Source organism: Eretmochelys imbricata, chromosome 7 (genome assembly GCF_965152235.1).
Source record: "Eretmochelys imbricata isolate rEreImb1 chromosome 7, rEreImb1.hap1, whole genome shotgun sequence".
NCBI classification, from domain to species: Eukaryota; Metazoa; Chordata; order Testudines; family Cheloniidae; genus Eretmochelys; species Eretmochelys imbricata.
Genome location: NC_135578.1, coordinates 29,798,629 through 29,821,217, shown reverse-complemented (window position 1 = coordinate 29,821,217; position 22,589 = coordinate 29,798,629). Strand labels below are relative to the sequence as shown.

The window sequence follows — 22,589 nt, the reverse complement described above, 5'->3', positions numbered from 1 at the left end:
ACTCCAAGGGTCACAAATAAATACAAGATGAAACAGATTGTTTAGCATAAGTAGTTAGCACATACTCTAAGGGACCATTCAAGCCTGTTAACACCTCTGCAGTCATAGGACAAAAAGGGGGGTTAGTGGGTGACAGATTATTGTAATCAGCCATAAATCCAGTGTCTCTGTTCAGTCCATGATTTTTAGGCCTTATCTACACTACAGTTTTGTTGATGCAAGTTATGCCGATGATCAAAACCCGGTATAATTACATCTCCTGTGCATATTCACACAATGCTCCTTCTGTCTGCAGAGGAGCATCAACAGAGAGAGCAGTGCACTGTGGATAGCTATCCCACTGTGCTACTCACCACCTTCTGCAGCTAGGAGTTGCGGGAAGGCAGAATGGATCGAAGTGTATCATGGGTAAGGCTTTGTGTTTGTCAGGGAGGTCACGGAAATTCACGGAATCCGTGACTTTCCATGACTTTTGTGACTTCTGCAGAGGCCCATGTGGCTGGCCCGGGAGCCGCCTGACCAGCTCAGGCAGCCCCTGGGCTAGTCGCACTGGCTACTGCTGGGGCAGTCTTGGCGCCCCTCTGCCACCCCACAGCAGCAGGAGTTTGGGGGGGGCTCAGGGCTGGGGGTTGGGATGCTGGGTGGTGCTTACCTAGGGTAGGCTCCCCAGAAAGGCTATAGGAACTTCCATCCCTCAGCTCCTAGCTCAGGGATCAGCAACCTTTCAAAAGTGGTGTGCCAAGTCTTCATTTATTTACTCTAATTTAAGGTTCCGCGGGCCAGTAATACATTTTAACGTTTTTAGAAGGTCTCTTTCTATAAGTCTATAATATATAACTAAACTATTGTTGTATGTAAAGTAAATAAGGTTTTTAAAATGTCTAAGAAGCTTCATATAAAATTAAATTAAAATGCAGAGCCCCCAGGACTGGTGGGCAGGACCCGGGCAGTGTGAGTGCCACTGAAAATCAGCTCGCGTGCCGCCTTTGGCACGCGTGCCATAGGTTACCTACCCCTGTCCTAGCTCCATGGCCTGCCTCTGCCTGTAGGTACCGCCCCCCCAGCTCCCATTGGCTGGGAACCGCAGCCAATGGGAGCTGCAGAAGTGGGGCTTGGGGTGGAATGGAGGCAGCACATGGAGCTAGGAGCTGGAGGTCGGGGCTTCCCAGGAGCGGGATAGGGAACCTGCCCCAGCCCCACCAACCCCCCACCCCAGCATCCGTGGTGCCCCTGGGCTCCCCCCCCCAGTACCTGCAGTGCTCCCTGTGTCTCCCTCCAGCACCCACGGCGTCCCCCGGGCCACCCCTCCAGCACCCATGGCACCCCCAAGCTGCCCCCTGGAGCCGCTCTCCCCAACTTTTAGTCAGGGATATATAGTAAAAGTCATGGAGAGGTCATGGGCCATTAATTTTTGTTTACTGCCCATGACCTGTCCATGACTTTTACTAAAAATAACCATGACTAAAACGTAGCCTTAATCCTGGGTGCGGGCTCAACGTCCCATGATGCAGTTTTTTCCATCCCATCATTCCATGGGCTTTTGACTGTGTTTCGTGGCATTTTTCAAGGGTCCATGTTTTCTGTGCACCCACCATCTCTGTCTGAATGGATGGATCCTGAACTGCTCTCTTTTGTTGTGGTCATTGTTATGAACACATTGTGGATGGTCATGCAGTATATCATGAGCTCCCAATCTGAACAGGAATCAGAGGTGCCTGATCTGCTGTGTGCTATGGAAAGAAACAACAAACAAACAACAACACTGGATTACTTTTGGCATTCACAGAGGCAGCTGCACATGGTGGACCATCACTTTTGGGCTCAGGAAACAAGAACTGAGTGGTGGGATCACATCGTTATGCAGGTCTGGGATGACCAGTGGCTGCAGAACTTTCAGATGTGCAAAGCCACCTTCCTGAAACTGTGTGGAGAGCTCGCCCCAGCACTGTGGTGCAAGGACATCAAAATGAGAGCTGCCCTCTCTGTGGAAAAGCATATGGTGATCACTGTATGGAACCTGGCAACTCCAGACTGCTACTGGTCAGTCGGGAATCAGTTTGGAGTTGGGAAGTCCACCGCTGAGGCTGCTTTAACGCAAGTGTGCAGGGGCCATTAATCACATCCAGCTACAGAGGACTGTGACTCTTGTCAATGTGCGGGAAATAGTAGATGGCTTTGCGGCAATGGGATTCCCTAACTGGGGCAGGGTGATAGATGGTATGCATATCTCAATTTTGGCCCTGGATCGTTTTGCGATGGAGTACATCAATAGAATGGGATACTTCTCTACGGTATTTCAGGCACTTGTGGATCACCGTGGCCATTCATTGAAATCAATGCACACATCTTCAGGAACACTGGCCTGTACAGAAAGCTGCAACTAGGGACTTTTTTTCCAGATCAAAAGATTCCAGTGGGGGATGTTGAAATGCCCATAGTGATCCTGGGAGATCCAATGTATGCCTTACTCCCACAGCTCATGAAGCTTTACACAGGTAACCTGGTCAGCAGCAAGGAGCGCTTCAGCAATGGGCTGAGCAGGTGCAGAATGACCATAGAATGTGCCTTTGGCAGATTAAAAGCATGCTGGCGCTGCCTTTATGGCAGGTTAGTCCTAAATGAGGAAAATATTCCCATGGTCACAGCAGCCTGCTGCGAGCTCCATATTATTTGTGAACTGAGGTTAAAAGTTTCCCCCAGGGTGGAACACAGAGGCTGATTTTGAGCAGCCAGATGCCAGGGCTATTAGGAGGGTACAAGGGTGGAGGGTGCTATTTGAATCAGGGAGGCTTTAAGGCACCATTTTGACAATGAGCTCCAGTAAGCATCCAGAAAGATGTCTTTCTATACAGCACTCTGCCATGCTTTGTTAACTTGCCGCCATGCATGAAAACCTTGATTATTCCTGACCGTGATTTGTTCTCAGCAAATGATTAACTGTGTATTAATTCCGGCAGCAACCACCATGTGTAGCAGACAAATAAAGATTGGTTATCATTCAGAGAGTATGTTTTTATTAAATACCAATTAACAACACACACAAAAGGCTTCGTGAGAAGGGAGATAACAATGAAGGGCAGTGTAGGCTCTTATAGCTGTGTGTAAGTCCAGCTATCATTCTGGAAACTGTCCGAAGGGGTAGAGTGAAGGGGTACTGAGACGGGCCAGGAAGTTACAAGGTATGTGTGGGAGGAATTTGGGGAGGGCATGGAAAGCAGTTCTGTATTGGCTGAAGGAGCAGAGCACACATGAATTCTGCCTGCAGCATGATTAGGGACTTCAACAACTCTGTTTGCTCCTCCATCACTTTTATCATCCACTCCTGGCCCATTACAATTTGCTCCTGGCTCTCCTTTCTGTCCTGCCTGTCTATTTTATAATTTTCTTTTAAAGTCTCTCTCCATGCCCTGTGTTCTTGTTTTTCAGCCTGAGGATTGGAGCAACCCTTGAAACATGTCCTCTTTGCTCTTCCTTGGTCGCTTCCTTGTGTGGTGGAGGTGCTCCACCGATGTGTAGGCATGTTGCAGTTCCTGGGGTGCAATCTGAACTGTGGGACTGCTGAGTCCCCTGTCTCACCAACCTGGGCTCCCTCTTACACTGTGATGCTGTTGGGAAAGTGATAGATGTAAGGGGTCAGAGCTAGTTACCAAAGAAAATAAAAGATAAGGGCACAAGCCAAATCTTAAACCTTATTACACTAGGCAGTATTTAGATCTAGCAGTTTTCCCACCCACTGGATGTTACAGTTCTTAATTCACAGGCTTCTTCCTTAAGCCTCGACCAGTCCCGCGCTGGCCTCTCCAGCCCTTCAGAACCACAATTCCCAGCAAGCAAAGCTACTGGAGGGGGTCAGCGCCCGCATGCCTCAGAACTACAACTCCCAGTGGACAGCGCGGTACCTTGTTTCCTTACTGGTCGCTTCATTACATGCGCGCTGACGTTACCCTACTGGGGAAGTTCCCAGGACTACAACACCCAGAAGGCTGTGGGTCACCCGTCGCGTGTTTGCGTGGTGGCGGTGCCTACGGCGGCTGTTCAGGGTCGGAGCTGGCGGGAAGATGGCGACCGAGCACCCAGAGCCGCCGAAGGGGGAGCTGCCGCTGCCGGCCTACGGGGCCTGGGCGCCCGCCGAGCTGCAAGCGAAGTTGGCCGAGATCGGGGCCCCGGTGCAAGGTGGAGGCCGGACCGGGGGGGGGAACTGGCTGAGTGGGGGGCGGCGGCTCCCTCCAGGGGCATCCGGGGCCCATGCGGGGGGGGGGGGAGCGGTGAGCCCCGCTGGGGGAGGGGAACCCCACCTAGGAGAGGGGGTGGGAGCTGCTGGGGTGATGGGAGTGGGGGTGGCGCCTGTCAGGGGGCGTCTGGGGCCCGGGGGGCGGGAAGCCCCACTGGCGGTGGGCGAGCTGGAGCCGTATGCGGGGGTGAGGGGGGCAGGCTCTGTGCCGTCCCGCGGGCTCCGAGCTGCGTTTCCCGGGCAGCCCAGAGACGTGGGGTAGGTTTGGGGGCGGACGGGAGCCTACTGGGCTGCGAGGGGTGGGGGAGCCCTAGGGTGGGGAAGGCAGCTGGTGGTGGCTCAGCGTCGGTGTTGGTCTGTGAGCGCTGATCCTTCACCTGTGTTTTCCAGGCAGCCGTGAGGAGCTGGTGGAGAGGCTGCAGACATACACGCTGCAGGTGAGGAACAGCCTCTCTCCCGTGCGCACACACCGCCAAACGCACGCTACTCACATGGGGCGAGGGACTTGCTCTGCCATCGGAAACGGCCGCCCCAGTGCACCAAGCTTGAGCCCTGGCACCAGAAGTGGAAGTAGGCCGGTACGGTTCGCAGCTGCGTATCAGTAAGAGCCGGTACACAGCCGACCATACCGGCAGGGCCGCTGATGAGGGGGGCCAAAAGGGGTAGCTTCCCCGGGGCAAGGCCATTTAAAAGCTGCTACCGTGCGGCTGGAGCCCCGGGCCCTTTAAGTCACTGCCACTACTCCGGGGCTCTGGCAGTAATTTAAAGGGCCCAGGGCTTTGGTCGCTGCTGCAGTAGAGGCAGCGCCGGCTGGGAGCCCTGGGCCATTTAAATTGCTGCTGAAGGGCTGGCTGGGGGAGTCTGGCCCCAGCCCCGCCCCTTCTGGTTGAGCTGCCCCTCCCACCCCAACCTTGCTCAGGACCCCGGCAGTCCTGAGTACTGGTAAGTCCCTTAAGTTACTTTCACCCCTGCTTGGCACCCACATCCCAACTCTTCTATATGAAAGGCATCCGTATGGAGGCCCAAACCTGGGGCTGGCAACTGGCAGTGGGAGACCTTACTGCTTGGCATGTACTGTAGTGTCACACCCCAAACATGCATGGGGGCATGTAGAGGGCTCCCACCTTTACGCCCCCATAGCCACATGCACACCATGCCAACTACACAGTGTGAGCAGTAATGGCACGCAACAGCCTTGTGTCTAGTGACATTGACTAGGAGCCAGGAGGCTCTCAGCCTGGATTCACTGGTGTTAGAGTAAATGAGCAGCGTTAGAAGATGAAGGTTGCTGTAGTGGTTAGGGCACTAGCTGGGACTCGGGAGATCTGGGTTCTAGTCCCTGCTGTGCCACAGATTCCCCGAGAAATCTTGGGTGAGTCACCCAGCCTCTTTAGGCCTCAGTTTGGCATCTGTATAATGGGGATAATAGTGATGCCATACCTGTAAGGATAAACAAATTAACAACTGGGAGGCGCTCAGATACTATGTTAACAGGGGCCTGAGAGGTACCACTCGGCATGAACAGTAAGCTGGGTTGTGACAATCACCTGATTGAACCATCTTGGGTGCTAGCGACCTGTGGAAGGAACCTTGTGATCTTTATCTTAAGACTGGAACATGTGGTTGCTGCTGCCATGTTGGGTAGGAGTTGGGGGCACCAGTGACATAGCCAGCGCTGTTTGGGTGCCAGCAAGGAGCTCTGTCCTAGTGAGGGTCATTGAGATTTCATCTGGGCTCCTGTATTCCTTCCTGTCCCAAAAGACAGTAGGGTCTGACTAGCCAGCCCACCCACCCGCCCAGCAGCAGAGGGTTAATGGCAAGTGTTCTGCTGAGGCCTCACCTTTCCAGTATGTCTGCTCGTGTTCATAGTAATTAGGGCAATTATAGTGCAACCTGCGGGGATGAAGCTAGTGTGTGGGCTGCCGGGGGTGGCCTTACTTCTATCCCCTCTCTGAGCCACATGCCCTGTGGGCATCAGTATCCCCATCCTGCTTTCTGTCTTGGCTATGGAGACTCTGGTATTCTGTGTTGTGGGGGTGTATGTGCAGTGCCCCCAGGCTCCATCTTGCTTGGAGAGCTCCACACTAATATCTTTCCTTGCCATGGTGGTGTATTGGCCTCCCCAGAGCCTGGAGTTCCTCTCCTGACCCAGCACAAGTCAGTGGGAGTCTGAGAGAGAGGCTCCCCAGTGGATAGGCTTTCACCTGCTTTGCAGCTGCATTTACTGTGTCTTCCCTCCGCAGACTGGCATCGTGCTGAGCAGGCCGTCTCTTAGGGGAGATGATGGTGACAAGCCCACCCCACCCCCGATACCTGGACAGGTAAGTGAGGGGGATATGGAGAGGAGGAATCCTGGCCTGGCTAGGTCACAGGGGCTGACTGCCCTGCCATAGCTCTCCTATGCAACAGCTGCTGTGCAGCTTCTCAGGGTGACTGACATCTGTTGGGACTTCCTGCCAGGAGCTATTGCTAACCCCAGCATCCTGAAGAACAATGCTGTTCTACCTTCCGAAGTCCCTCCAACTGTGTCTGGGATCCAGGAGCCACCTCCTCTTCCTATGCTGAGCATGCTCAGTGTTGCTTTGTGGCTCCTGGGCTGTTAGTGCTGCCTCTGCAGTGGGACACAGCATCTCAGTGCTGGGCAATGGATCTTGGTATAAATAACCTATGAATTGCTTTGTGATCCTGCACACTCTGTGCTGGTCCTTATCTCGTCATCTTTTTTCTCGTTCACAGCTCCCTGGGATCCCCTTGCCCCCTCCCCCCATGGGGATGCCACCCATGCAGCCCCCGCCACCCCCTCCTCCTCCCCCTGGCATCAGTCTCAACTTCCCCATGGGCGTGGGGCCCCCTCCGCCGCCCCCAGGCATGGGCCCCCCCCTCCGCATGCAGAGTGTGGACCCCTCGGCTCTGTCAGAGGAAGATCGTCTGAAGCTGGCACAGCAGCAGGCAGCCATGTTAATGCAGCAGGAAGAGAGGGCTAAGCAGGTAAGGGCTGTGTTGCCGGCAGCAGGTCAGAGGTGCTCTCCCTCAGTGCTGGCCTCAGGGTGGCACTAAGGGGTGCTGTGCTGTCGGGGCTCAGTCTTTGTGCTCTTCCCTGTCTGTCAGTGCTGACATCAGTGCCCCCTATGTGGTGTGAGGAGGTGCTATGCTGCAGGGATCTTCAGGGGCACTCTCCCTTGGCAGTGAGTGCTGACCCGAATGCCCCAGTGTGGTTAGCCCTGTGCTGCAGGATATCTGCCAGATGATGTATAATGAAGATTCAACCACTTTGTTTGCCAAGAGTCTGGGCTTTTTAATTCTGGGGTCCTGGCCATTTGGCCTCCTCAAATCCCTCCTTCCCAAGTGCAGTGTTAGGTGTGTATATGATTCTTCACATCCTGCCCTAAACTATTGTGAAGTGCTAATGCTGAGCAGCCTCTGTGCCCCAGAGGTGGCCACATCTCAGCACTATATGAAGGATCCCTGTATATATAGCCTTGTGCCCCACTTTGGTGGCAGCTATTTCTCAACGCTGGGTGAGGGAAAGTTCGCCTTCAAATTCTAGCTTGTGCAATCTGTTCTGTCTGCCTGTAGCCAGGGAATAGGGAGAGACATGTGGGTGAAACCGACCAGGTAGCAGAGCAGTGGGGTCTGTATGTCGCATCGGGGCCTGAAGAAGCCTGATCCGGTTCCTTCCCTCCTCAAGTTGCAGAAGAGACGCTGCTCTCTCCTCTCTAATATTGAACTGAATTGGACCCAATTGCTGTCCTGTTCTGGCAGAGAACAGATGCTGTGATCCATTCAGCTCCCTGTCTGCCCTCCCAGCCCCTCCCAAAAAAACAAAAAGTTCTGCACGCCCCTGCTGACCCGTTCCCAGATTGTTGCGTCTCCTGTTGGTCCTTTCCCAAAGCCCTGAGCAGGCAGGGGATGGGTGCCACTTGCTCACAGCTGGTTCCCAGCGCTTTGCCCTCCCCCTCACTCCTTGCAGGGGGAGCACTCATTCAGGGAGAAGCTGAAGGAGCAGGAATTGCTGGAGCAGCAGACACGGTTAAAGCCCCATGCAGCGGCATCGCACTGGGCATTCGGGGCTGGGACATGGGTGGGGTGGACTAACTGGTGAGGTTGCTGCTTACCGGTGCCATATGTCTCCCCTGTCTGCACTGGTACCCCACTCAGTGGGCCCCTCCAGTAACAAGGGCCCACCCAGCCTGGTGTCCCCTTTTTCAGCCTACAGTCTCCCCCAATAACCTTCAGACATCCTGTGGGGAAGGCTGAGGGGGAGGGTGCTGATCTTCAGCTCCCACCCATCAGTGACCTCTGCATGTGTTTTCCTTGTCTCAGGCTGCAGTCTTACTAGAACAGGAGCGACAGAAAGAGATGGCCAAGCTGGCCCCCCCGGTGCCCAGACCCCCTCTGGATGTGGGGCCTGTCAGACCCATAGGACCAAGGCCCCCAATGGTGCCACGAGGTGAGATTATTACCCCAGATTCCATACCACAGTTGGGGATTTTGCCTCTAGCAGGCTCTGGCTCTGATCTAGGCCCTGGATGCTGCCCCTGCTTTGGAAGCAGGTGTCAGGAAGCAGCAGGGGGCTGGTTACTTCAGATCAGTTCCTTATGGGGACTCACCCCTTTCGTGTGTGTCTCTCCTGTCCATCTAGGTAGTGCCCCTGTAGGACCCCCACTGCCTGGAGTTCCTATTGGTCCCCCTGGCCCAAGGCCGCGGGGGCCACCACCGCCTCCTGGGGAAGAAGGCCGAGAGGTAAGGATATAGAAGGTGGTGGCTGGAGGGTGGCCTGTTGCAGGTGGGCAGTTTTCTGAGACGTGTTGGAGGTAAAGAGAAGAATTCATATCCACTCACACAGGGTGGGTTCTGTACCAGGCTCTGGGAGGGAATGGGGTCTGGGCGGGCTGTTAGGAGCCAGGACTCCTGGGTTGTTCCTGTCCAAGCCAGCCTGTGGGTCCTGTTGTGGTGCATCCCCCTGCTTAGTGATCGCCTCTGTTTGTAGACAGACGATTCCACTGTTGGCCCCAAGATCCCTCAGGCCCTGGAGAAGATCCTGCAACTCAAGGAGATCCGGCAGGAGGAGCTCATAACTGTGCCTGGCACCACAGGTAACAGGCTCCTTCCATTCTTCCTGTGTGGTTTGGGGCAGGAGCTCTGGCTGAAGGCAGAGCCCTGGCCTCTCCCAGCAGGAGATGCTGTAGGGAGCAAGGGCGGGAGCTCTGGAGGGTCAGGACGGACACCTGGGTTCTATCCCCAGCTCTGGGTTGGGAGGAGAGTCTAATGTGTTAGAGCTGGTGGGGGACTGGGAGTCAGGACTCCTGGATTGTACTACTGGCTCATGTGGGAATGGAGCCTAGAGGTTAGAGCCTGGAATTGCATGCCAGTGATCTGTGTCCTCATCATTCTCAAGCCTCTTGCTTCTCCTGCCCTGTTTTTCAGTTGTGCCCTGGCATTGGTAGCTGCTGTTGGGACTTACCCAAGAGCTTGGTGCTGTCTGAAGGCAGGTGGAATCCTGCCTTTCAGGCGCACCCCAGTATTAACCCTTCTCTGCAGTGTCCATACCCCAGAAGACAGGATTGGCAGGTGCCTCCTAGGGAGACCATCTCCTGTCCCTTGGTATTGCTCCCCACAAAGCAGAGGCAACTAACCCACCTGGGTTGTGTTCCTTCTATATGCTGCACCCCCCACTAAGCCAACTCTTGTACTGTGACAAATGGGGGCTGGTTGGCATGTGTCTAAGGGGGGGCGTGGGAGAATTGGCCTCCCTTGTAATGTGGTTGGTCACTCCTGCTCCCAGCATGCAGTTCTGAGGGGTTGGCAGGGCTGTCCCCTCCTTCTCTTCCCCCAGAGCTTGCTGCAGTGTGTCTGACCCCCACACACCTTGCTGATATCACTGTATTTCAGTAGATGATGATATGGAGACAGATTTGAAGGCATTGATCAGTATCTCTGCTTCCGAGACAGAGGAAGACATGGCTCTATCAAAGAAAGAGGTGAGCAGGCTGCGTGCCTCACTTTAGTCCCCAGCTCCAGCATGTCAAGTGGCTTAGAGGGGGGAAGCTGGGAGCCAGGACTCCTGGGTTCTCTCCTCACTTCTGGGAGGAGAGCAGGGGAGCCTGGACTCCTGGATTCTATTCCTAGTCTGTCATTGGCTTGCTGTGTAAGGTCTGGTCAACCCCTTCATCTCTCTGTGCTTTGGTTTTCCCTTCTTCTGTTGAATGAGGCTTGTCTATCTTCAGAAGCAGAGAGCTCTGTTAGATGCTGAGATGGGCACTTGCCCCCTAGTCCAGTGGTTCTCAAACTTTTTTACTGGTGAACCCTTTCACACAGCAAGCCTCTGAGTGTGACACCCCCCTCCGCTTATAAATTAAAAACACTTTTAAAATATATTTAACACCGTTATAAACGCTGGAGGCAAAACAGGGTTTGGGGTGGAGGCTGACAGCTCGCGACCCCCAGTTTGAGAACTCCTGCCCTAGTCTAACCTCAGCCTGGCTAGCAACAGGTAGATTTAAAGTGACTGCATCAGCTGAGCACAGGCCTTGATGCTGAGGCTGAAAACATTGGCTTGGAATGTAATAGATTCCTATGAACCATGTTTCCAATTAAGGCGTTTGAATTTTCCCTAGCTGCCAGTGTGGGGAGGGATGGGAGTGAAATTGACTGAGTGGCATGTGAAACTTACCACTTCCTGCAACAGGGATGCTAGGAGTGAAAGGAGGTGGGAGATCTTTCCCTTTGCATTCAGGGGGCTTTAGGTTGAAAACCCTTCACAGCAGCTGGGAACTGCCACGTAAAGCTGAGGCTCTAGCCTCACGAGAGCTGCTGTGCCAAGCCCAGCATCCTGCAGGATGATTGTCAGAATCATTTCATGCCGTCACCATAAAGTTCCTCCTCCAGAATTCTTTTTCATGTCTGCCATATATGGTGCAGCCCTGTCATGTGCAGGTGAAGAGCTGCCACTTACAGGATGAAGTGTGACTGCATCTCAGCACTGGGGAGAGTTCCCTGTATAAACAGCCCCTCTGCTCCACCCCAGAGGTGGCTGCATCTGAGCACCAGGGGAGGGATCTGTAGGTATTAATACACTTCTGTCGGCAGAGGAACCGTAAGCGCCGTAACCGGAAGAAGAAGAAGAAGGCACGTGTGGCAGCAGAGGGCAAAGGGGAGAAGGAATCGCCACGCACTGAGCCCAAAGACAGCGAGTCAGTGGTGGAGATTGAGTATGTCACTGAGGAGCCGGAGATCTATGATCCCAACTTCATCTTCTTCAAGAGGATCTTCGATGCCTTCAAGGTGAGCCAGGCTCAGGGTGCAGCCCTGGGGTTTTGGCGCTACACAGGTAAAGGAGCCTCTAGTGGTTAAAGTCCTGGCATCTGACCAAGGAGTGGGGTCTAGTGGTTATATCATAGAAGGGTGCCAGGACTCCTGGGTGGGGCAGTGGGATCTAGTGGTTAGAACAGTGGGGCTGGAAGTCGGGACTCCTGAGTTCTATCCCCAGCTCTTTTAAACCCCTCTCTTCAGTGGGGCAAGGGGAGACTCACAGGCTGCACTGAGCCCCAAATCTTGTGGTGATCTGTTTGCAATGGGGCAGGGGAAGTAGCTGCAAGCTCCATCTGCCATGACTCTGGGGGCAGTGCTTCCTGCCTCATCAGGATACAGATCGGTGTCTGCCCTCCAGCATCATGTTCCCTGCAGCCTGGGAGTGGGCACAAGCTGGGTTCTTGCATCTGCTGCTGAGTTGGGAGCCTTGGCTGATCCCTGGGTAGGCGGGAGGGGAGACCTGGTGGTGAGAGGAGGGGAACCTTCCCTTCCATAGTTCAGAAGTCCCTCCTCTTCCTTAAGGGCCTGGCTTGGAGATCTTCATCCCCCAGGGCAGGAGCACCCCCACATGGCCTGTATTCCCCCATCTGCTCCCTTTGGGGTCCTGCTAGCTCCTCTGAGGAGATGGGAAAGGAGCCTTCTTCACTCTGTTCCCCCCCTCCCAAGTCTTGTGCCTCTGTCGCTGTGGGGCTCCCAGCTGCTCCTTGGGGGACAATTGCTCAAGCTCATGTGCTCCTGCTTAAATCTCCATCCAGTCAGTGTCCCCTCCCTGGGGATGGAGTCTCCAGCCTCGGCCCCTTCTCACCCTCCCTTGCCTCCACAGCTGACGGATGATGTAAAGAAAGATAAAGAGAAGGAACCTGACAAGGCAGACAAGCCAGAGAGCGCAGCTGCACCCAAGAAGAAGGGCTTCGAGGAGGACCGGAAGGGCAGCGATGATGACAGTTCTGATGATGAACAGGTGGGCTAGGGGGTGGGGCCAGGCAGCTAGCCAGTGGAACTTCCTGGCACCACAATGGCCCAGAGCTCAGGAGAGACTTGGGGGCAGGTATTGCTAGGGATCAATTAAGCTGGCATCTGCATTGACCCCAGTTGGTGTCATGGCCCTGGGGCTACAAAGCTGGGCTAGTGCTGCAGGGAGGTGCTTTATTGGGAGTGGGAGATCCTTCATCTGCAGCTTGCACTGGCCAGTATTAGTGTGTGTGTGTGGGGGGGGGGGGGTACTGGGTCCATGGGTCTGATCTGGTGGAAGTGGTGTAGGGGACTCGCGCTGGATGAGCCGGGCCTGTTATGCTGCTTTTTTGGGTCTAGGAGAAGAAACCTGAGGCCCCCAAACTGTCTAAGAAGAAGCTGAGACGTATGAATCGTTTCACGGTGGCAGAGCTCAAACAGGTGAGATGGTCATGTGGGTGTCACAGCTTCTCTGAAGGGGCATCCTCTGTGGAACAGAGCTGGCTCTGCTCAAGACACTGTGGGGAGGGATGGGGCTGAGCCCTGGTTCAGGGGACTCTGCATTGGGGCTGGTGCCCTCTGGGCTGATGGCCCAGCTTGGCCAGTTGGGTTGGCACTATTTAAGCAGCAAGAGTGAAACTGACCCAGCTGGGTGTTGGGCCGTGCTTTTTCTCGCTGGGGACATGGTACCAGCAAGGGATCTCCCAGGATGAACTTGCCTCGGGTCCTGTTGGGACCCTTCGGCCTCTGCTGTCTGGCTGGGCTGGGGCTGATGGAGCAGGGGGAATCTGATACAGTCGCTGGGAATGCGGGAAGGGAAGAGAGAAGGTTCTGGTGCTCTAAAAGTTAAGCTGATGGCCTGGGGTAGGGATAATGGGAGGGCACTTGGAGGGTTAAGCCTCTGCTGTCCTGTCCCCAGCTTGTGGCACGTCCGGATGTGGTGGAGATGCATGATGTGACCGCCCAGGACCCCAAGCTGCTGGTTCACCTCAAGGCCACCCGCAACTCGGTGCCTGTGCCCCGGCACTGGTGCTTCAAGCGCAAATACTTGCAGGGCAAGCGGGGCATTGAGAAGCCGCCTTTCGAGCTGCCTGACTTCATCAAGCGCACGGGCATCCAGGAGATGCGAGAGGCGCTGCAGGAAAAGGTACCCACACTGCAGAGGTAGCTGCATCTCGGTGCCAGTCGAGGGACCTCTATATAAACAGTCCCTACTCTCAGCTCCCCCTCTGATCTCAGTTGCTGTGTGGTGACTTGGGGGGGCTGGTGCTACATTTCCCTGCCTCGGATGATTGCAAGACTTGGTCCCGTTATCCATTGTCATATTTCCCGTCCACACACACCCCGCCCCATTTGTTGGTAGGTCAGGTCTGCCTCCTGGAGATGGTTTTGCATCCTGGGCCCTGCAGGGGGTGGCAGGAGGCTGTGTCTGGTGGTACTGTCTGTCCCTGCAGCTGGAGGGGGCCCGTGGCATGGCTGAGGTGTGCTCACCCTCTCCTTTCTCCCTCCCCCCTGTAGGAGGAGCAGAAGACAATGAAGTCAAAGATGCGGGAGAAGGTTCGCCCCAAGATGGGCAAGATCGACATTGACTACCAGAAGCTGCATGACGCCTTCTTCAAGTGGCAGACCAAGCCCAAGCTCACCATCCATGGAGACCTCTACTATGAGGTGGGTGTAGGGCCAGGGGAAGCCCTGTCCCTACAGGACTCCCTAAGATGGGGCAGTGGCTCTGGCTGGGTCTGTGCCCAGGGCGTGCCCCATGCTGCGACTCAGGGGGGCAGTCTTAATCTCTGGCAGACAGCTGGGGATTGTGGGCTGGGAAGGAAAACCCATCCTGACCTGGCTCTCTCTGACCCTGGATTTCTGATTGCTGGAGCCTCTCCCTCAAGCTGGGTGCTAGGCAGTGATCAGCCCACTAGCATTAGGGCACCTTGGTGCTCTGACCAAGACTCCCCTCTTCACCAGGGCAAGGAGTTTGAGACGCGGTTGAAAGAGAAGAAACCGGGGGACCTGTCAGATGAACTGCGTATTGCCTTGGGGATGCCCGTTGGCCCGGTAAGTGCTCTTGGAAGCTGCCTGTCGGGGCGGGGCGTAAGCTGGTGCGACCCTCACCTGCTGATCCTACAGCCAGCCTTTGGGAGGCAGCTAGTCATGGCCACTGCATGGCTGGGCACCTCAGGGCTAGAACAGCAGAGCAGCTGTAGGGTGGGATTGCAGGGCACTGGCAGAGCTGTGGTGGTGGGGAGGCAGGTAGCAGGGGGCTGTAGGTTGGGACTGAGGGATGCCTGTGTGAGCGAGAGATGAGTTTTTTTTGGTCCCCTCCTGGGACTTCCTTGCTGATGGTCCTGGGGGCTGGCTAGCCAGGGCTGGGCAAGTAAGTCTGTCCTATTGGCTAATTCCATGTCTCTCCTGGTTCCAGAATGCCCACAAAGTGCCACCCCCATGGCTGATTGCCATGCAGCGCTATGGCCCACCCCCCTCCTACCCTAACCTGAAGATCCCAGGCCTCAATTCACCCATCCCAGAGGTGAGTGGCTGTGTCTGTCCTACAGGGCGCTGAGGAATGTTCCCTCACCCCAGCATGTGCTCCGAGTGTCTGCGGGGTTCTCGAATGGCCTATGGCACTGTCACTGGTGCCAGGGTGTCTGTTGGAGTGGTCCCATTCCAAGAAGCCCCTCCCTGTTTGGCCCTTTTCACTAGTGGGAAAAGGGGGACTTGTGCAGCTGAGGCACTGGGCTCCCCCAAAAGCTCAGCCTGCCAATGCAGTGTGACTCTATCCCTGAGACTTCCCTTTTCCTAGCAAAGACCAAGCTGAAGCAATGGCCTCTTTCCTGCTTCCCACTCCTGAGCCGCCCTCTGCCCCCCCCCCCCATCATTTTCATCCGGCACTCCATGCATCTTCTTGTTCCTGTGTTTCCACACTCCACGTGGTTATATGCTCTTCTTCCCCCTGCCCCACTTGTACCATCCAGAGACCTGCATTAACCATCCCGGGGTGGAATCTACCCTTTCTACCTAGAACCCAGCGTGCTCACAAGGGATGGGAGGAGCACTGGCCCAGCTTCCCAGCCCCAGATTAAGGCCCACAAATGGGAGGTGACTTAGCCAGAGTCAGTGGCTGGGCTAGGACCAGAGCCTAGGAGTCCTGGCTTCCAGTCACCCCCTAACAGTGCTCTAACCCACTGGACTCCACTGTCCTCTGCAGCCTGAATAACTCTTTCCTCTTGTCCCAGGGCTGCTCGTTCGGGTACCATGCCGGGGGCTGGGGGAAGCCTCCTGTTGATGAGACTGGGAAGCCCCTGTATGGAGACGTCTTTGGGACCAATGCTTCTGAGTTCCAGGTAGGTAGCCAAGTGATCATGGCCCTGGAGAGACTATGTGGGGGGTGGGAATAGCCATTGCCTGAGGTATTGGGGTCACATGCCACTCCTGTAGCTTTCTAGGTGCAGTGGGATGAGCTAGGGGCCACCCACTGGCTGGCATTCCCCCTCTTTGGTACTGCCAACCAGGCTGGGGCTCTTCCAGGGTGGTGGGAACCAAGACGAATACACAGCCTGCACTGACCCATTATCTCCCCACTGGGTGTCAGTAGGACCCCTGGAACTGTGCTCCTCAGTGGGGCTGATGAGCTGAGGCAGAGCAAAGGGGCAGCAAGGCTGGTGCTGGGGAAAAGATTGGATCCCTGAACCTTGGAGACTGAACCCCCTGTTCCTACTTGTACTGGGGGTGGAATGGTGCCCCCTAGAGGAGGAAAGCCCATTCCCTACTCCTCTGAGCCAGCCTGTCTGCCTGCTAGGCAGCTGAATCGGAGCAGCACCCTCCAGTGGGGAGAGGCCCCTCTTCCCCACACCTTCCTCTGTCCAACCCATCTCCCCTCATTTCAGACCAAGGCAGAAGAGGAGGAAATCGACCGGACACCCTGGGGGGAGCTGGAGCCATCAGATGAGGAATCCTCAGAGGAGGAAGAGGAGGAGGAGAGTGATGAGGAGAAGCCAGATGAGACGGGCTTCATTACCCCAGCTGACAGGTCGATGCCTATCCGGGGTGGGGGCTGCCATGGGGTTGTGGCAGGTGGGGGCATGGTCAGTGGGGGCCATGTGTGGGCTCCTCCATTCCAGCCAGGCCATGTGGCCCAGGTGCTGTCTCTAACCATTTGCCCTTCCCCCTCAGTGGCCTGATCACACCAGGCGGCTTCTCCTCTGTCCCTGCCGGCATGGAGACTCCCGAGCTCATTGAGCTGAGGAAGAAGAAGATAGAGGAGGCCATGGATGGGTAAGTCAGGCCTCTGCCTTGCTTGGGCCACTCCACTCCCCCAGAGACAGCGGGGGTGAGCAGGACTCAGGGAGAATCCCATGGAACCCCAGGGGGCATCGTCCTGTGCAGTCTGTGCTGGCCCTAATGCTCCCATGTGGCACTAAGGGGTGCTGTACTGCAGGGAGTGGGGTAGGGTGCTATTGGTGATTCTGTTATTTTGGAGGGCTCTCAGTCACTTACTTTCCCAGTTGGGGCTCTTAGCACTGTTCTCTTGGCCCAGTCTCAGCCCTGCTGTTTCCATTCTGCTTCCCAAATCCCTCCTGCTGTTTCATTAGGGTCAGACTCTCTTTTCCACTTCTTGTCCCAAACTGCTGTCTGGATACCAAACATCCCACCCCCGAGGTAGCTGCATTTCTGTCTCCCTGGCACTCATGGCCTGTTGTGCTGATCTTGTCTCTGCCCCCCCTTTACCCACAGCAGCGAGACGCCCCAGCTCTTCACAGTGCTGCCAGAGAAGCGAACAGCCACGGTTGGGGGTGCTATGATGGGTTCCACTCACATCTATGACATGTCCACGGTGAGTGACACAGGCCAGCCAGCCGGGTGAGCTATGGGACCAGAACCAACGGCTTGGCGGGATGGGGGCCTGTACTTCTGGAACCCACCTATGTTCTCTGGGCCCCTGGAGCAGTTGTGGTGACAAGGCTTCCCGGCAGTGGGATGGGGCTGCTCATCCTTGGCATAACCACTGTTCTGTGTTCACTAGTGATCTAGAGCAGGGAGAGGGCCAGCTGGGCAGGGAATCGGGTACTGGGGGAAGCAGGCAGCATTGGAGCAGAGGGAGCTGGAAAGCTATGGTGCGGGGAAGGGGGCAGGACTCAGCTAGATGGGCTATGGAAAGGGGTTGAGCAGCATGGAGGGCAAAAGGTGGCCCTTGGCTGCTGAAGGGCCAGGCTAGAACTGAAGTTGGGACTCCTGGATGCAGCGAGTCATTCAGGGCACCCTATCCGAAATGGAGGTGGGCTGGCATTCGGGCCTAGACAGTCCCCTGCTTCTGAGCAGAGAACGGCTCGGGGCTGGGATTTGAATGCCTGGTTTAGAATGGCTTGGTCAAGTGCTGCTGTTGGGGGGGCTGGAAGGAACATGTGGCTGGGGAGAGGTAGAGGATGGGCCCAACAGGGGCAGAGGAGTGGGGTTCAGGGGCTGCTCTCAGGGCAGTGATTAGGCCTGTCTCATCATCCCAAACAAAGGGGTATTCAGTGAGACCACCCAAGCTCAGTTCAAGTGCAAGGCCCTGGCCTTCCCCACTGCAGTTGGCCTGTGGGACTCACTGCCCACAGGATCTCATGGTGGCTGTGAGCCACGCAGGGTCTGGGTGTTTCTGTGGGAACCCTGGGCATTTGAGGCGAGAATACTAAATGCTCGGCCTGGGAGAGATTGTGTGTCCATCCGTCCGTTGTCGCGCCCCCCCCCATAAGATAAACCAGGCTAGCTTGGCCCCTGGCTGCTGTTCCCTGGGGGGCAGGGGCTCCCCCTCCCATCCATAGTGCTGGCGTCTCACCCTTCCCTTCACCTGCAGGTGATGAGCCGGAAGGGGCCAGTGCCAGAGATCCAGGGAGTGGAGGTGGCGCTGGCTCCTGAGGAGTTGGAGCTTGACCCGATGGCCATGACCCAGAAGTACGAAGAGCACGTGCGGGAGCAGCAGGCCCAGGTGGAGAAGGAGGACTTCAGTGACATGGTGGCTGAGCATGCAGCTAAGCAGAAGGTGAGGGCTGTGGGAAGGGGTTTGGGGTGGGATATGGGGTTGAACCCTCTATATGGGGTGCCAGCTCCTATCTGGCCCCACAGGGTAGGGGGATTGATTGGGATACAGAGCCTGTCCCCTCTAGGGGGTGCCATAGCTCCTGTCCAGCCCCAGGATGTGGGGACAGTCTGGGTCAGGGAGGGGGTTATGATCCCTTGCTGGCTGAACTTTTTCTCTCTCTCTCTTTCTCCCCTCCCCCTTCCCCCCCCTGCAGCAGAAGAAGCGGAAAGCACAGCCCCAGGACACGCGTGGGGGTGGCAAGAAGTACAAAGAGTTCAAGTTCTAGCCCCATCCCTTCTGTTTTTAACTCACTTGTTCCTGTTCTGTAGGGAGAACTGCACTCCCTGCTGCTCAGCCCCCTCCAATTGTTTTGTGGTTTTTTTTGTAAATAAAATCCAGGGTGCTGGGGCAATGGCCCTGCCTGGGCTCTGTCTTAGACTGGCCCCTTTGATCTTGTCTCTAGGAGGCGAGCGCTGCCTCCTCCCTTTGCTGTCTCAGGATCCCATCAACCGCTGCACCTTCCCCTCTGGCCAAATGCTGTGGGGCAACTGCAGACAAGGGGGGGTGTGCTCCTCATGCAATAAGCCACGCTGTGGAGACTTCGACGTAGAGCTTTCTGTTGCCTGGGTGCCAGGCCTTGGAGTACAGTGATCTCTGTGCACTGTGCTTCCAGTTCCCTGCTGGCTCCATGTGTGGCTCTGCCAGGCAGGTGAGATCTCCCGGTCTATTGTAAAACGCCAGTGGGTGCAAAGGAGTAGGTTGCCTTGTAGGGCTGTGCTTTGAGACGTACTCTCCTCTGGCAGGGCCCCCTCTGTTGTAGCAAAACTGCTGTGAGCTGGGTCACTGACTGCCCCCCCGGGGCTGCAGCCCCTACTGTAGTGTCTCAGCCCTCACTGCTTTGGGAAGAGCTGGCCCTGGGCAGAGGGGACAAGGGGCAGCTGCATATGAAGCAGCACTGCCGCTCAGCCATCTTAAAGTGCTTGCCAGTCATTCCCATGCAGCAGGCAGTGACTTGCCATTGCTCTGTGTGACCATGGGCTGGGCGAGAACCCAGGAGTCCTGCTAGACCAGCAACGAGCTAGAAACATCAGGCTGTAGCCTTTGTGCCATAGCTGTAGGCTGCTGGCCCCCCAGCAGGCACCAGCTGTCCTGGAGCTTGGGGCAGTGTTGGCTGTGGCTGTTTGAGACGGGAAACTTTTCCTTGTCCTCAGCACAGGTGATCTGTGCCCTTGGCCCTGCTGGGAAACCTGATTCTTGTTTCACCCTAGGGTGCTAGCCAGGAGTGTGCCCCCAGGGGACAACTAGCTCAGTCAGCCCAGTGTGGACCCCACCCCAGGTCAGAGCCACAGCCTTGTCCTCACTAGTGGCTGGGTAGGTGGGATCCAAACTCTAGCTCCTTTCTGCCCTGATGCCTGCGCTTTGCTTCCTGCTGTTGGGCCCAGCAGCTGCAGCATGGTGGCATGGCAATGCCTGTGATCCTGGTACACTCACTGCCATGCAGAGCAGTGGGCACAGTACAGCCCTGGCACAGGGGTGGGGTTCTGCTCTGGTTAGACAGGAGCTTTTGGGCACATGGAGGGATGGCAGGGGGACTGGGCTTCCTACTGTCCATCACCTTGACAGCGGGGAGGAGGGAGTTAGGGGCTGCCTTACTCAGCGGCTGGGAGAGTCTCTAAAGCTGCTCAAGGAAAGAGGTGCTGTCCTCCTCTTCCTCCTCCTCCCCTCCCCACCCCCAATTGCCAGCAAGCATGCAGGTCTTTGCCATGTGCCTGGGAGAGTGGACTACTAGTAGCTGCCTCACAGGTTGAGAACAGAGCAGAGGGGTGGATAGGTCTTGCTGTCTGATGCTGAGCTAGCATTTGGGCATGGATGGCACTGAAGAAGCTGGGGGCATTCTTTCACTGGGGAGAGGACCCCCACCCCTTTGCAGTAACTAACCTTGCCAGCTGCAGCCTGGGGCTTGCCCCCTGAGGAAAGCAGGTGGGTGGCACAGTCTTGGTGCTTGCCTGGCCCAAGGTGGCTGCAGGCCAGAGCTCTGCCAGCCATGTTCTTTACATGGCCTCCCAGAGTTGGGGAAGGGAAAGCTGAGGCCAGGTAAGCACCGTGACCTATTGCTGCCCTTTAGTGGTAGCTGGGGCCTGTGCAGCAGGTTGGCTGCATGGCAAGGGGTCAGACTGGGTTCCTGACAGGTCCCTGTTCCCCAGTACTCACCTATGACCCTTCTCATGCTCTCCGTTCTACCCCTGCAAATGGGGAAACAGATGAAGAGCTGGGCCTAGACCTCGGGACTCCTGTCCCCACTCTGTTCCAGAGGCTGCTCCCTTTTCCAGCTCCAGTCCTGCAGTTGCTGTGGGGAGCTCTTGGGCTGGGGCTAGCGGCTGGAGCCCGAGCTGGTGCATCGCAGTGGATGGGGCTGCTGGAATGATCTGTGTTGTGGGGGTGTTGAGAGCCACTGAACTAAACTAAACCCTGTATATAATGGAAACCACTTCAAGCCAGAGGGTGCAGCAGCACCCCTAGTTCCAGCACCTATGGTAGTGGGAGAAAAGTGGGCCAGTGCCCTCAGTCTGGTTTCCTGCCCTTCCTCCCCCCCCCCACCATTCCCTTACTGGCATAGAGGGGTCCTGAGGCCCAGAGTTGGGCTGAGTGACTCCCAAGCTGGGGAGGGCTCTCCCAAGCCAGCATGGGCCCAGCCCCCCTGCACTAGCATAACTGGGGCAGTGGATGGTGCCAGTAGAGGGCAGAGAAATGTGTGCTTGAGTAGGTGCTCTACCTACCTGGAGGCTTGGTGGGGGCAGTGGGAAGGGGGCTGGGTTAGGAGGGGAGGGGGAGGCTGGCCAGGGCAGTGTGGTGGGGTGGGCAGAGATGGTTAGTGGGAAGGGTGGGAAGAGGGACAGGGGCTGGATTAGCAGGTGGGGGCAGAGAGGGTTAATGTGGGAGATGGGCTGGGTTAGTTAGGCGGGGAGGGTGAGAAGGGAAGGAGAGGATTAGAAGGAGGGCCAGTTTGGGGCAGAGAGAGTTAGTGGGGAGGGTGGGAAGGGGGACGGGCCAGGTTAGTGGGGAGGGGCCTGAGGGGGTTAGTGGTGGGGGAGGAGGCAGTGCGGTGGGTGGGGGCAAGAGGATTAGAGGCGGTTAATGGGAGGGAGGGCTGGGGGACCGGTTAGTGGGGAGGGGGTTAGTAGTAGGATGGGAAGGGGGCAAGGCAATAGGGTGGACAGCAAGGGAGGATTAGAGGGGGTTACTGGGAGGGTGGGCTGGGTCAGTGGGGAGGATGGGAAGGTGGACAGGGCCAGGTTAGTGGGAAGGAGGCTGAAGGGGTAGGGGGAGGCAGTGGGATAGATGGGCAGAGGGCTGGGTTGGTGGGGAGGGGGAGGCAGTGGGATGGGTGGGCACAGAGGATTAGAGGGGGTGGGGGGGCAGAGGGGGTTAGTGGGAGGGAGGGCTGGGGGGTGGGTTGGTGGGGAGGGGGAGGCAGTGGGATGGGTGGGCAGAGGGGGTTAGTGGGAAGGGGGGAGGCAGTGGGATGGGTGGGCAGAGGGGGTTAGTGGGAGGGGGAGCTGGGGACTGGGTTGGAGGGGAGGCAGTGGGGTGGGTGGGTGGGGAGGATTAGAGGGGCGGGGGTGGGCAGAGGGGGTGAGTGGGAGGGAGGACTGGGGGCTGGGTTAGTGGGGAGGGGGTTAGTGGGAAGGGGAGGCAGTGGGATGGGTGGGCAGAGGGGGTTAGTGGGAGGGAGGGCTGGGGGCTGGGTTGGTGGGGAGGCAGTGGGATGAGTGGGCAGAGGATTAGAGGGCAGAGGGGGTTAGTGGGAGGGAGGGCTGGGTTGGTGGGGAGGGGGAGGCAGTGGGATGGGTGGGCAGAGGGGGTTAGTGGGAGGGGGAGCTGGGGACTGGGTTGGGGGGGAGGCAGTGGGGTGGGTGGGTGGGGAGGATTAGAGGGGGTGGGGGTGGGCAGAGGGGGTGAGTGGGAGGGAGGACTGGGGGCTGGGTTAGTGGGGAGGGGGTTAGTGGGAGGGTGGGAAGGGGAGGCAGTGGGATGGGT

General features: G+C 56.7%; 1 protein-coding gene across 2 annotated transcripts; it reads left to right on the top strand.

The window, feature by feature from the left end:
- Window positions 1–4,018: 4,018 nt before the first annotated feature.
- SF3B2 (splicing factor 3b subunit 2) lies at window positions 4,019–18,987 on the top strand. 2 transcript variants are annotated; one of them, XM_077822355.1, is made up of 21 exons: window positions 4,019–4,173; window positions 4,622–4,668; window positions 6,475–6,552; window positions 6,968–7,219; window positions 8,555–8,681; window positions 8,874–8,974; window positions 9,222–9,327; window positions 10,127–10,212; window positions 11,321–11,515; window positions 12,366–12,503; window positions 12,854–12,934; window positions 13,413–13,640; window positions 14,012–14,161; window positions 14,459–14,548; window positions 14,913–15,020; window positions 15,727–15,834; window positions 16,378–16,520; window positions 16,664–16,765; window positions 17,225–17,324; window positions 18,327–18,512; window positions 18,766–18,987. In XM_077822355.1, the coding sequence occupies exons 1-21, from the start codon at window positions 4,059–4,061 to the stop codon at window positions 18,835–18,837; spliced, it is 2,613 nt and encodes an 870-aa protein (XP_077678481.1). In that variant the 5' UTR covers window positions 4,019–4,058; the 3' UTR covers window positions 18,838–18,987. The 2 variants fall into 2 exon arrangements, with proteins under 2 accessions (XP_077678481.1, XP_077678479.1); XM_077822353.1 differs by having other exon boundaries at window positions 10,124–10,212.
- The last annotated feature ends 3,602 nt before the right edge of the window (window positions 18,988–22,589 follow it).